This window comes from Carcharhinus amblyrhynchos, chromosome 8 (assembly GCF_965287045.1).
Source record: "Carcharhinus amblyrhynchos chromosome 8, sCarAmb.v2.hapA, whole genome shotgun sequence".
Taxonomy (NCBI): Eukaryota; Metazoa; Chordata; class Chondrichthyes; order Carcharhiniformes; family Carcharhinidae; genus Carcharhinus; species Carcharhinus amblyrhynchos.
In genome coordinates, this window is record NC_137331.1 from 29,974,585 (window position 1) to 29,987,675 (window position 13,091).

At 41.3% G+C, this 13,091-nt stretch overlaps 1 protein-coding gene and 1 non-coding gene across 2 annotated transcripts in view; one reads left to right on the forward strand and one right to left on the reverse strand.

Annotated features, from left to right (window-relative positions):
- tmem65 (transmembrane protein 65) overlaps positions 1–13,091 on the reverse strand; it is a 57,085-nt gene that overhangs the window by 20,829 nt on the left and 23,165 nt on the right. The window contains exons 2-4 of the mRNA XM_080193830.1: positions 4,271–4,315; positions 2,700–2,767; positions 1,334–1,388 (exon numbers count right to left, since the gene is read on the reverse strand). Of these exons, the coding sequence (XP_080049956.1) occupies positions 1,334–1,388; positions 2,700–2,767; positions 4,271–4,315 (168 nt within the window). The remainder of the gene's footprint in view (positions 1–1,333; positions 1,389–2,699; positions 2,768–4,270; positions 4,316–13,091) is intronic.
- Positions 6,991–7,189, forward strand: LOC145347108 (U2 spliceosomal RNA). Its single transcript, XR_013887767.1, has one exon. It is a non-coding gene; the product is annotated as a U2 spliceosomal RNA (small nuclear RNA).

The following is a 13,091-nucleotide window of genomic DNA, read 5'->3' on the forward strand; positions in this document are numbered from 1 at the left end:
AGTTTCACCTGCCAGTAGAAATAACCACCCTGCTTCTATCTTATCTATTCCCTTCATAATCTATGTTTCAATAAGATCTCCCCTCATTCTTCTGAATTCCAATGAATATAGTCCCCATCTACTCAGTGTCTCCTCATAAGCCACCCTCTCAACTCCAGAATCAATCTGCTGACTTTGCACCCCTTCATATTAACTTTGATTGAGCTGATCTTTCTCTATACTCTAGCTGTGACTGTAACACTATATTCTGCACCCTCTCCTTTCTTTCTCTCCTATGTACTCTTCTGGTATGTTTTGTTTGTATAGCACACAAGAATCAATACTTCTTACTGTATCCCAATACATGCAACACTAATAAATCAATGTTAACTGTATAGAAAAGGTGAAAGGAAAACTGGTAGATTGGTCGCGTCACACTTCAATCCGTCATTTAGGCCACTCCATTAGCTTGTGCAAAGACCCTTGCGTGCCAAGTAAAAACAGGAAGCAGCCATGCACAGAACTGCACTAATGATGTTTTCCTAATTGCAGCTCCACTGAGAATGATTGGGTTTCTCTAAAGCTACTTCCTCACTTTTGCAAATAGCTTACTACCGCAGAATTGCAGGAGCGGACTCACTAAACCAGAAGGCACGCCCACACAAAAATAGTTCTTTTTAATGCTATGGTTTAGATCTATATGTTGCGAGTTATTTTCAGAGATGGAATGGATGGTGAAGGATTACTTCCTTGTGGATATCATGAAATGCCAGGTATACCCGCAACAGAACAGAAAAATCGATTTCTTGACAAACAAGAGCTGACATACATTTTCCAAGTACACGGACATCTATGGTCAGAAATTCCAGGCAAAGCGTTAAGTAAAGAGCCATGGCCGTCTCCAGAGCCCCAGGTTAAATGGTGCAGCATTTTCCTGTACAGTTTGACAGCCAACAACAATGAGTTGGGTTAGGGACCATCAAGGGGTAATGGAGGCACAGTGGAATGTAATGATTTGTCTGGAAGTTAGGCCTTTTGTGAACTGCTGACAGAACACAAAACAAAGGGAAAACAGCCTGCTTCAGGAACCTAATCATTCTTCATCAGTTACCTGCCAGACAGACATATCTTGTGTTGAGCACTCAGGAACCTGACTAATTCCCATTTAAACGCCAGAAGCCATTATTTGCTACGCTACAGAGAGAAAGGGAGTTGGGACTGGCTCCGTGAGATTGAAGAATTACAAAACCATAGGGAAAAGGAAAATATACTCTGAAACAACAAGACCAATCAAGATCCAGAAACAGTGCAAATGCCTCCTGCATTGGGTGAAAACTATTTCAAAAATACTTACCAACCATAGTAGAAATTCCAAAAATAACTCCGATGGACAATTCTATCTGCGTCCCCTGAGAAACAGAATTAAAATCAATATCAAAATATTTATGTTCTTTTAGCTTTGCACAAGTGATCACCCATTTAATCTTTATTTAACAAAATCATTCTTTTACAAGTGCAACAAAACACCTGACATTAATGTCTTGTCCAACAGAAAATATTCTCCAGCATTTGATCAGAAGCCTCTCTCCACCCCGCACCAAACATCCCCCCCCACTTCCTCTCCATCAGGAGTGAGGAGCCAGCAGCCCAATCCAGCAGGAGTGCAGGGAGGGCAATTGAGGCCCCTGAGTATCGGGTGCCGGGAGTTGCTCCCAGGCATTGTCACCTTGGCAGTGCCAGCCTGGGCCCTCTGGCACTGTCCAAGGGGCAAAGTGCCCAGGGACATAATGGCACAGCACATCAGGCACTGGGAAATGCCAAGCGGATAGGCCCTTGGGGGGTGGGGGGGGTGGTCCCACTGTCACTCTACATTTGGGCTGAGTTAGAAGGAGGGAGGCCAGCGATCAGGGTGATGGGACTGGCCAGCAATTGGGAGGTCTGCAGTGGAAGGCCACTGTGCATGCACCCATCTCAGAACTGACAGATAGGCACATGCGCAGTGGCCCACTCAGCTCGATGCTGCCAGCCTCTCCAGTGATTTTCAGTGTGATACACACTAGTGCACTCTGCAGTGCAGAATGTGGGAGGCTCATTTTGAAACTCCCGCTGGAAAAAAACCATGATTTACTCCAGTTTTTATGCAAATTCAACGTTAAGAATCTTTTTGGGGGAGAATCGCCGTCCTTTACCGTCTGTCTGAGACCTCTCTTTAGTCTGTCCCTCTATAAATTACTTTCCAAAACTTATGAAAACTAGAAGACAAAAGGTAAATAACAAACATTTGCCAGATGTTACACAGGATAGGTCAGGGTTGGCCAATGTACTGGAAGGTGTACAGATGTGATCAGAAATAATCCACTCTTCCAAAAAAAGGAGCTGACCTTCACTCCATGCAATTAGGTATCACATGACTAAAGCTAAAAATTCCTCAAGGTCTGTTCAGTTCAAACTCATGTCCCGCCACTCTGTGGAAAGTGCAGGATAAGCACATCACTTTGCCACAAAACAAACTGATCCCAGAACTACAGCACAGCAAGCTCTCAAGTCCATCTGGCCTGTACTGATGTTTGTATGCTTCATGCAAGTCTCTCCCCATCTTAACCTAATCCCAGCAGTAGACATTTGCAGTTAGAATGGAATCACCACTTTTAAAATGGTTATTTTAAGATTAGTGTCTCAACGATAAGAAATGCAAGAAGAGACACAGGAGAAGTACTTACAGCAACAATCATTATAGCGTTGTCCAGGAAACCAAATCCAATAAAAGGTATTGCACTGTGAAGAAACACTGTAAAATTGAAAAGAAACATGAAAAGTTTTCTCTAATCAAGGCCCCAATTATGAACTATGATACTGCCGTTAAATTGTACTACACAGGGGCATAAAAAACTCCAACAGCCAATTCAACTTCAGCTGAAAACATTCATAATCTTATCACAACCAAACTAGAGAATTAACATTTTACAAAATGTATACATTTACATATAAAAATGTTTAATTATAAATTCAGATATCCCGGCGGCATCTAAAACAACATCAGTCAGATGACTGATGACATCGGTTTCACTCAAATGATTTTACAGGAAGCTGTGGGAAAACTACAATTACTTTTTTCTGATTAGCATTTTATTTTGTTGCTCCTTCCTACATGTTTAATTTGATAATTGTGCATTGGAAATGTATGACATGCTAACAGTGGGAGGGCATGGTTGAAAACAACATCAAGACACTGCAATAGGATTCATGTCAGTGTTTGGGCGTTTGTGCTTGTGCACATGAGCGTGCACACATGCATCCAGGTGCAAAGGAGATTTCAGTTCAACTCATACTAGGAAAGGCTGTTAAATTAAATTCCACACACAGGTTAGATCCATAACATTTTTTTTGGGAATGGGTATTTCAATTCAGCGGAAAGAATTCCATCCAGACACAAACTGGCGGGTGAAACAACATCTCCTACATTCCATCAACTGGAGACAACGTCATTCCGATAGACATTCCCGTATGAATAACTACTACTCCTAACAGTTACAATGTGCTGATCTAAGTTAGCAGAACATCTTTAACTGCTGGAAACTCATATGGCTGGTCTGACTGGCAGCTAACTAGCCAGTCCCTAGATAGGGATAGGTAGCAGAGAGTAAGATGTCAAACCTTTGGTTTCTTGTCCAGCTGAGGAAAGAAGAGGTCAGAAACAATGTTTTCAGAGATCTGGTAAGGAAGTCAGACAGAGAGCAGATTCCCTGCATAAACTCAATGTCACTCGGAGGCAAGGAACATATTGTTTAGACAGACGTATTTATCCCAGTGGTGACCGGCTTCATGTTTTCCACACAACATTTCAATGGGATCACAATTCTCTATAAACACTATGCTCTTCATTATCAAAAGTTAAACAACTTCCTGCCTTATCATTGGGCTGCAACAATATGCTCATATCCTAGAAGAGATAGTAGCTGGGGAATGTGGAACATTACAATGCCCAGTTCACACCATAAAGAATTTTACTGAATATCTGGATAATCTTGCCTTTCCTTCTCTATGAATGGTATGCTTTGTCTGTATAGCACAAGGAACAATACTTTTCACTGTATCCCAATACATGTGACAATAATAAATCAAATCATGACTGGATATTGAGCATAATGGGGGCAAGGACTGATTGGCTACACTGAACACAAAAGAAAATCAACTATAGGCTTCAAGTTTTGTTGAGCACTATAAATAAAACTGAAGTATATTTTGTTGCACGCAGGTGAAGGATGCAATGGTTATAAAAGGAATACGTTACCATATCTGCGCTGTGCTGATGATGGAGGCTCAACTTCCATTTCTTCTGTAACAGAGAAAAGGGAATTATTTGGACCTGCATTAGATAAATGCTACCACGAAATGACATATTAAAAAGTACACATCCAGAACACACACAGCCATGTAACACAAAGCACTGAATTCATGAAGGTGATAACGTACTAAACCTTTGCAATCTCATTCAGGACAATAAATCATCAGTCCATTTTGTAAAGTGTCCAAATTTCAGGGGAGTGCCATCATCATCATCCATCACAGTTTTCCCATGTGGCAAAACTTTAACATTACTTCCAGCTTGAATCACTGCTGAAAAAAAAAGCAGCCCGTGTCGTTTCCCTACTCATTTGTCTCCATTGCCTGCGACACTATCTAAATTGCATCCATAATGAAAGGAATTGAGCAGAGGGCACTGTTGAGTCTACATAAAATGTTTTAATACAACACACAATTGAGATTCCACCACCAAATGGCAACAAGTCCAGGGCTCAGATTAACTCTATTGCCAAAGTCAATATATTAAATCTCAAAGGCATTATCTGCCCTTACATACTTGAGTAGGCTTAACAAACGGATGTTTTTTTTCCAAACAAATATTGTTACCATTATCCTTCTGAGGAGAGTAGTACGTCTGTACTGACTGACACTGCTCCTTCGTTTTACAGTGCTCTCTTTTAAAGGCATCACCAATAGATATTTAAACTGCCATACAATAGCCAGGGAAGACTGGTGTACAAATCAACATGGCGAGTGTAACATTTACACAACCGATTCCTCTCTAACCCATACAAAACCTCACCACTGCTTCAAAACATTCAACTACTTCAACACTTTTCTATCAATTTAACCCCTAACCTAGCCATGATTAACTTCAGGCCTTGACCTTAAAGGAGCTCTTATATTTGGAATATCTTCTATTTTAAAAAAAAATTAAACCTTTAACTTCCGATTACATATTTCACGCTTCTACTTTTCAATCACAGTTTACATCTTGAACGCCAGTAACATTACAGAGGTTTACTTAATGATTCTGACTGTGGAAGGGTCTCGAATTAATAGTTTAAAGCCACTCTGTACTTCAGCTGTGCACATTTTTCAACTCCTCCATACATCTGAACTCATCAACTGCAAGTTATGCCACTTTACCCCCACCTCCTCTCCCCCCCCCCTCGGGTGAGGGGCTGACTTCCTTTGTCCTGTCAATATGCATGGTGCGCCACTGGGTGCATTCTCCAAAGCAACTGATGGGAGAGGAAACTAAATATCTAATGATCCAGATTAAGAGTGGCATTGCGAAAGTGTGCTCATGAATCAGAGGGGTGTGGTTCACCCTCGGTCCTGCACCAAAAACTTGAGCACATAATCTAATGGCGGTGCACTGCTGAAGGCAGGCCGCACTATCAAAGGTGCCATGTTTTAGATGAGACATTAGGCTGAGGCCAAGTGCCTATCAGTCGGATCTCCTGGCATTATGTCCTGCCCCTCATTTAGCCCTCAAACGTCAGGCAAATAAATAAGATACTAAATACTGCAGAGATTGGCTTGTCTAAACTATGGAAACACACCGTGTGCAACTGGTTTCCGACATTAAAACAGTAACTCACTTTGGGATGTCCCAAGGCTATGCAAGGCGCTGTATAAACACAATTTATTTTTCGTATCTTCTAGCACATCCAGGGAAAATACATGTTCATTTGATTTCCCTTCATGAGGTACAATGTATACCTTTCACTCAGACTTGTGGCTGGTCAGTGTGGTCTTTGGGTTGCAGAGGCTGAAGGAAGGAGAGAATTTTGCCAAATTTTAATTCATCCTTCTTTGTCCTCCTCCCTCACCCCCAAACACCAGTGGCATGTCTTCCCTGTCCAAGGAGCAATCCTTTTAGTTCCTCTTACCTACATGGAATAAGCTGGGTGCCTGGTGGATATGTCAAATTAACTTAAACGTATTTGTGCTTTACTTTGAGTCATAAATATGCCTTTTCTGACTTAAAATTCAAAACCACCTTGTTGGGGTCCGCAACATCGAACAACACAAATTCTGTCGTAGTCCTTTAACCTTCGGTTCACCTGTGGAGTTGCAAGTGCGTTACAGGCAATAAATATATAAATTAGTCAATTTGCTGCTTTTGGCCTATCCCAATTATCCCTTGTAAGATGCATACAAACAGTAACTGTTAAGCAGCGTTAACTACAATTTTACTAACTTCTACTTTTGAGAACTAATAAGTTTAAACTAAACCTGCAAATAAGATGTTTTTGCCAAGTACCAAGACTCAGGTTCCGAGAAAGAAAACTGAAGTAGAAATTTATTTTGATGTTTTTTTCTCGACGGTTGCACTGAAAAGTTCACTTACTCATCATCTCGAAGAAACAGCAGCTTAATTTCAAAAGCCTGTTTATAGACTGTACAGTCCTAAGGATTGTACAAATAAGGATCAAATGAATTATGTAAGCTGTTAGTTCCTGGATACCAAATATACACGCAAAATAACATTATACTGTAGATAAAAGTTGTTACAGTTTCAGATTTTACGAACATTTTGCTCTTTTCAGTAGGAGTACATACAGACCACGCCATTTTATTCTGGGAGGCAATAACACTGAAAGAGTCTACATTAAACCCTAAGTTATGTATCTGCAGCAACTGAATAATCACTCCAGCGTCAGTGATCTGCATTTCCAAGTCAACAGATTTGTGCTGATCGCTTCTCGGCCTTTTGGCTAAGATCAAATGCAGTATCGACATGCTGTGTTTTATTGAAGTTACTAGGTTACATTTTAGCTTCATTTGAAGCAATTTTTAAAAGCGGCATCTTGACCTTTTGGCTAAAATGCAAATAAGATCAAGCCTTGGAGTAGGAGCTATGCCTACTCCAATCAGCTTGGATCATGTAGATCAAGCCCAAGACAGGAGGTGAGAGCCCTGTCTTGTCAGCTTGGATCGGGAATGTCTCAACTTGTTCAGACTCTGAATTAGACTTGATTTGATTGAATTGGAACTAATAAATACTCTTCAAAGTCTTTGACATTATCGTACAGACAATAAATTGATAGACTCAGTCCCCAAAATTATAAAAAGTTGGAAAACCTCGGCAGGTCTGATAGCATCTGTGGGCAGAATGGAGCCAGCATTTCAAGTCTGGATGACCCTTCATCAGAGCCCTGACTAAGGGTCATCTACACACAAAACATTGGCTCCATTTTCTCTCCCCACAGATGCTGTCAGACCTGCTGAGATTTCCAGCATTTTCTGTTTTTTGTATCAGATTTCCAGCATCCGCAGTATTTTGCTTTTACCCCATAATTACAAGCCTCCCATTAATCAGATTTCAAAGCTTTTAAACTCTTCCTGTATCAAAACGATAGTTCTTTTGATTTCATGCTTCAGACATCATCCATTTAGTAGAAAGGACATCAAAAATAGAAAACCGATTGTTCAGAAGGTACAGAGAACTTGAGCAGATCTGCAAATCTTCAAAGTAAAACTGAGTCCTTTTCAATTTTGCTTTAAAAAAGTATTCCCAGTTCAATCAAGGAATTAAAGCAACTTCTGATTAGCAATTGACATGAAAAACAATTCAAACTAATGAAGCCCCAGGATAACAAAAAAAAGTGTTCTTTCCAACGTTCAGTTTGGAAACCCCTAACCTTCTCTTGCTTCAGTCATCAGAGTACACTTTGTGGAGTTAATCTTTGTTCTGAAGGCGTACATTGGGACTGGACTTTGCAATATTAATACAGCTCATTTTATTCTGGGAGGCAACTGAGCTGAAAGAACAAGTTGTTCTTGGAAGTTACAATTAAGCTTTCAACTAAACTTCAATTGAAGTTAATGATCCAAAACAGTATCCTATAGGGGAAAAGGCTGCATGTCGGTGTGCACCATGCTCTCCCAACTGTCCGACCAGTCATCTATGCATTCAGGTAGGACCACATTACTAACGCAATAGCCACAGTCTCACCGGCTTGTCCTATGGTCAGTGAGCCAGTAAAATACAGTGAGAGGTGAAAAATCAGGATCATGCCTGATTTTTCACCTCTTGCAATCTTATAGGATTGAATTGCCAGTAAAATCAGCTATTTAAATTTGCAGGTTATTATCGAGTCCTGGATGCTACCATCACAGGGAACGATCAATAATGGGTCCCAGAGCCTGTAGGGGATAATCTGGGGTGGGGTGGGGGGGGGGGGGGTGGGGGGGTGGAAGAGAGAGAGAGAGAGAGAGAGAGAGAGAGAGAGGTGGTGGCAGAGGGCAGGACATCTCATGGTACACTCAGATCAGGACACCTGCACAATGGCAGCCCCCACCGGAGCTCAGCAGCCGGCTTCACCAATGAGCTTAGGCACTGCGCCACCCCCAGTTTGCTGGCGAGAATCGCAACCTGGCACTTCTTCTTAACTAAGTGCCATATGACAGTGACTAGGAACTCACCCCAAAAATTCTGCCAAAGGAAAGAATGCACTCCCTTTTTAAAATCTGCAACTAGAAAGGTATTGCTAGATTTTAGTAATGAATCGCTTTAAGTAAAGACACTTAATATTTTAAAGGTGCAGGTTGTGAGGCTTCACTGCATTCACTTTTCTATTAAGAAAATCACTTAGAACCATGCTAATTGGAGCACACACGGACATAACTGAAATTGCTGCAGGATAGAATTTAGAAACATGGGCTGAACCAATAGGAGAATGTATATAATTGAGCCGAATACATTCAGAATGTTTCTTTTGCCAATTTTTTCCCTTCAACAAGGCAATGTTTTCTGTTGCTGAACAGCTCCACACATGTACCAGTTTCTCTCTGGTCTGACAAAGTGACCATTCAACATGCAGTAGGTGTTCACAGTGGCTACAGCTGTAATTGAGACCATCCCAAAGCATCTACACATATACTTTTGCAGCAAGGATCAATCACTAGCAACAGGGAGCAGAAACCCTGGGATGATTTTTAATTCTACACCTCAAGGACAAAATTGTGGTGCTGCCCATTTGAATTCGGGAACTAAGCACAGAACAGGAACGTGCAGCTTGGCAGTCACTAGCTTTATACATTTTGCCATAAAAGGAAGCAGCTCTAAACATTCAATTAAAAACAAAAGGTATCAGTAAAATATCACTTCATGGTAACATACTGAGGGAGGTGGAGGCATAATGATAGCGGAGGCAATGGCCGAGTGGTATTATCTTTAGACTATCCAGAAATTGAACACTCAGCTAATGTTCTGGGGACGCAGGTTCAAATCCCAGCATGGCAGATGGTGGAATCTGAATTCAATTTTTAAAAAAATCTGGAATTAAGAATCTACTGATGACAGTGAAACCATTGTGGATTGTCAGAGAAATCCATCTGGTTCACTAATGCCTTTTAGGGAAGAAAATCTGCTGTCTTTACCTGGTCTGGCGTACATGCGAGTCCACAACCACAGCAATGCGACTGACTCTCAACTGCTCTTGGGCAACTAGGGTTGGGCAATAAATGCTGGCCAGCCACTGGACTAATATTCCAGAGACCCAGTGTAATGTCCTGGGGACCTGGGTTTGAATCCCACCACTGCAGATGGCAAGATATTAATTCAATGAAAAATATTAGGGAAGCAAATTAAATCTTATGAAATTAAAATCATCCATGTAGGAAAGATCAATTGAATAATAAAACAGAGTAGCTTTTCATTTTTGACAATTTCCTTTGTGAATCCTAACATTGGATCAAAGCCATGCTTTGAAAGACAGACATCAGAAGCTTTAAATGTAAGCTTTCATCACAGTATACCAGTCAAGAGTTTCTCAAATCAATTGAATTTTAAAAACCTGTTCATAGGAAATGGGCATTGCTGACCATGCCAACACTTATTGCCCATCCCTAATTGCCCCAGCTCAGGAATATTTAAGAGTCAAGATTGCTGTAGATTTGATAGGCCAAGTAAGAATGGCAGATTTCCTTTCCCTAATACTTTTCATTGAATTAATATCTTACCATCTGCAGTGGTGGGATTCAAACCCAGGACATTACACTGGGTCTCTGGAATATTAGTCCAGTGACTTTTTTTATTCATTCGTGGGACATGGGCATCACTGGCTGGCCAGCATTTATCGCCCAACCCTAGCTGCCCAAGAACAAGATTGAAGAAGCACTGTTGCAAAGGAAGTGAACCACGTACACCCTTGGCTGTACCTGAAGACGTTGGGATGCTCCCAACATTTCTCGAGAGACAAAAGCACCAGCCCACTAAGAAAATACCCACATCATGAGCTGAAATTTCTAATATTGACTGTGGAAAATCAGCTCTTTGCATTTAAGACAGCAAAGAAGAAAGTCAGCACTTCAGGAACAGATCCTTAAAATGGATCTATTCCCCAGGAATGAAGTTGGTTTAAAAATTGGGGTGTGGTGTACCAAAATGGTTGCAATCAACAGCTGGCTCAACAATAAAGCAGCGTGCAATCATACTGGGATCGGGTGGTATGATTTGCCAGGGTGCTCCTGTCGGATTGCCTAATATGAGCTCACTGAGCAGACATTGTGGTTGTTACAGCAGATATTGCGTATACCAGTGTTTAAACAAAATAGAAGAAAACAGATTCAGCAGACATTCAACTCCAAATCACAACCATTGATAACAACCACAAGAACAAATGAAAAAGCGCTGGCGTCTCATTCACCCTGAACACATCCGGTTGTTTTTAAATGGGAAGACGTGCTTCTGAAACGTATAGAAATTCTTCCATGAAACACAAGATTTCAGAAGTTACTTTGCGAAATAATCCAAGCGATTTCCAATTAAAGAAAGTGACAGTGAGAAGGTATTGGTTTTAAGACTGGCCAACAAGCAACAATCATTAGTCATAATGGGGCGGCACAGTAATTAGCATTGCTGCGTCTCACAGCACCAGGCACCCTGGTTAATTCCAGCCTCGGGTGACTTTCTCCTCATTTCTGGGAGAAAACAGAACTCCGGTTTCCTCCCATTGTCCACAGATGTGCGGGTTAGACTTATTGGCCATGATAAGTTGCCCCTTAGTGTCGGGGGGCTAAGACTGTAAATATGTGGGGTTACAGAGTTGGGACCTGGATGGGATTGTCATCAGTGCAGGCTCGATGGGCCAAATGGCCTCCATCTGCACTGTAGATTCTATGATTCTATAATTAATCATCATTTTGTGTTTATCTTAATAATTAATCCTAGCTGTAACTGGACAATGAATAATGGAAAATATAACATATTACATTAATTATCACAGAAGTGGTTTGTTTTAAATATGCAGATTTCATGCTCTGTGAAAAAGAAACAATGCTGAACAATTCTATAATGGATGGTTGGTTCTGCGTGTACATTGAATCATTCCTAAATTTCCCCTATCCACAATTGTCAAGGGCTGATAAAGGTTCTGATGCCCCTGGAGTGGACTAACTCCCTGCAGCAAATGGAAACTTGCAGAAATTCCCAAACACAGGAGAAAGGATGGTTTAAGTCCACAACTCCCACCTGGCACATTCAGCTTTCTTTGTTAATTCCACTCCATCGTGAGACTTGTTTAAATTGCTATTTGGTGTAACACTTCACTGTGCTGGACCAAGGATAAAAATTGCTGCTCACTTGGGAAACTTTGTCCTATGATTTCCAGTTCCAATTTACAGAAACATTGTGAATATTTTATATTGAGATACATAATATATAATTCACCACAATCATGCCCACATCGCTCTCTTGAGTCAATTACAGTATAACTGAAGGTGATCTTCATTCACCAATCTACAACAACAGAGGGGGAACAGGTTTGTCCACACTTTCAGAAGCTGAGATTGAAAGAATTCAGAGGTAGTATGCCAGTAATTCTCATCTGTGGTAAACGGTTGTTCTTTTGAACTGGAAGAAGGTACTTAGGGGGGCTCCCTGTCACTGGATGTCAGGTCCACTGCTTTACTTGATCTATTTTAATGGCCCTGATTTGGATGCAGAGGCTCAATTTCAAAATCTGTAAGTTACACAAACTTGGGAAGTCTTATGAGCCACGAGCAGGAAAATGAGAAACTTAGAATGGATAAAAACGGGCTGGTAGAATGAGCTGAATTGTGGCAGATGGAACTCAACTCAAGAGCACGGTGACACAGAGGTTAGCACTGCTGCCTCACAGCGCCAGGACCCGGGTTCGATTCACGGTCTGGGTCACCGTCTGCGTGGCATCGGCATGTTCTCCCCGTGTTTGTGTGGGTTTCTTCTGGGTGCTCCGGTTTCCTCCCACAGTCCAAAGACATGTGGGTCAGGTGCATCGGCCATGCTAAATTCTCCCTCAGTGTACCCGAACAGGGGCTGGAGTACGGCAACTAGGGGATTTTCACCGTAATTTCATTGCAGTGTAAGTCTACTTGTGACACTAATAAATAAGCTAAAGTTACACGCATTGGTAAGAATATTAAAAAAACAACAGAAAATAAAGAATACAATTCTGAAGGGCACGCAGGAGCAGACAGATGCTGGGGGTGGTTGTGCGTGCACACATCATTAAGGTGGCAGGATAGGTTGAGAAATTGGTTAACAAGATACAAAAAAAAGCCTGGGCTTTATGAAAGAAATCATTATGATTTGTCCTCATTTGTGATTATGTCCTAATGGGACTTTGGGAAGGATATGAACACATCTGGACAGGATGAAAAACTTCAGTTACATGGATAGATTGATGGGGTGTTGGACTGAAGTGTTCTGAAGGGTCTGGACAGAGGGGGAGAAATTGTTCCGTCGGAAGAAGAGAACCAGAAGATTCCCAATTTCAGGTGATTGGCAAAACAAAGCAACACAAACAGGGAGA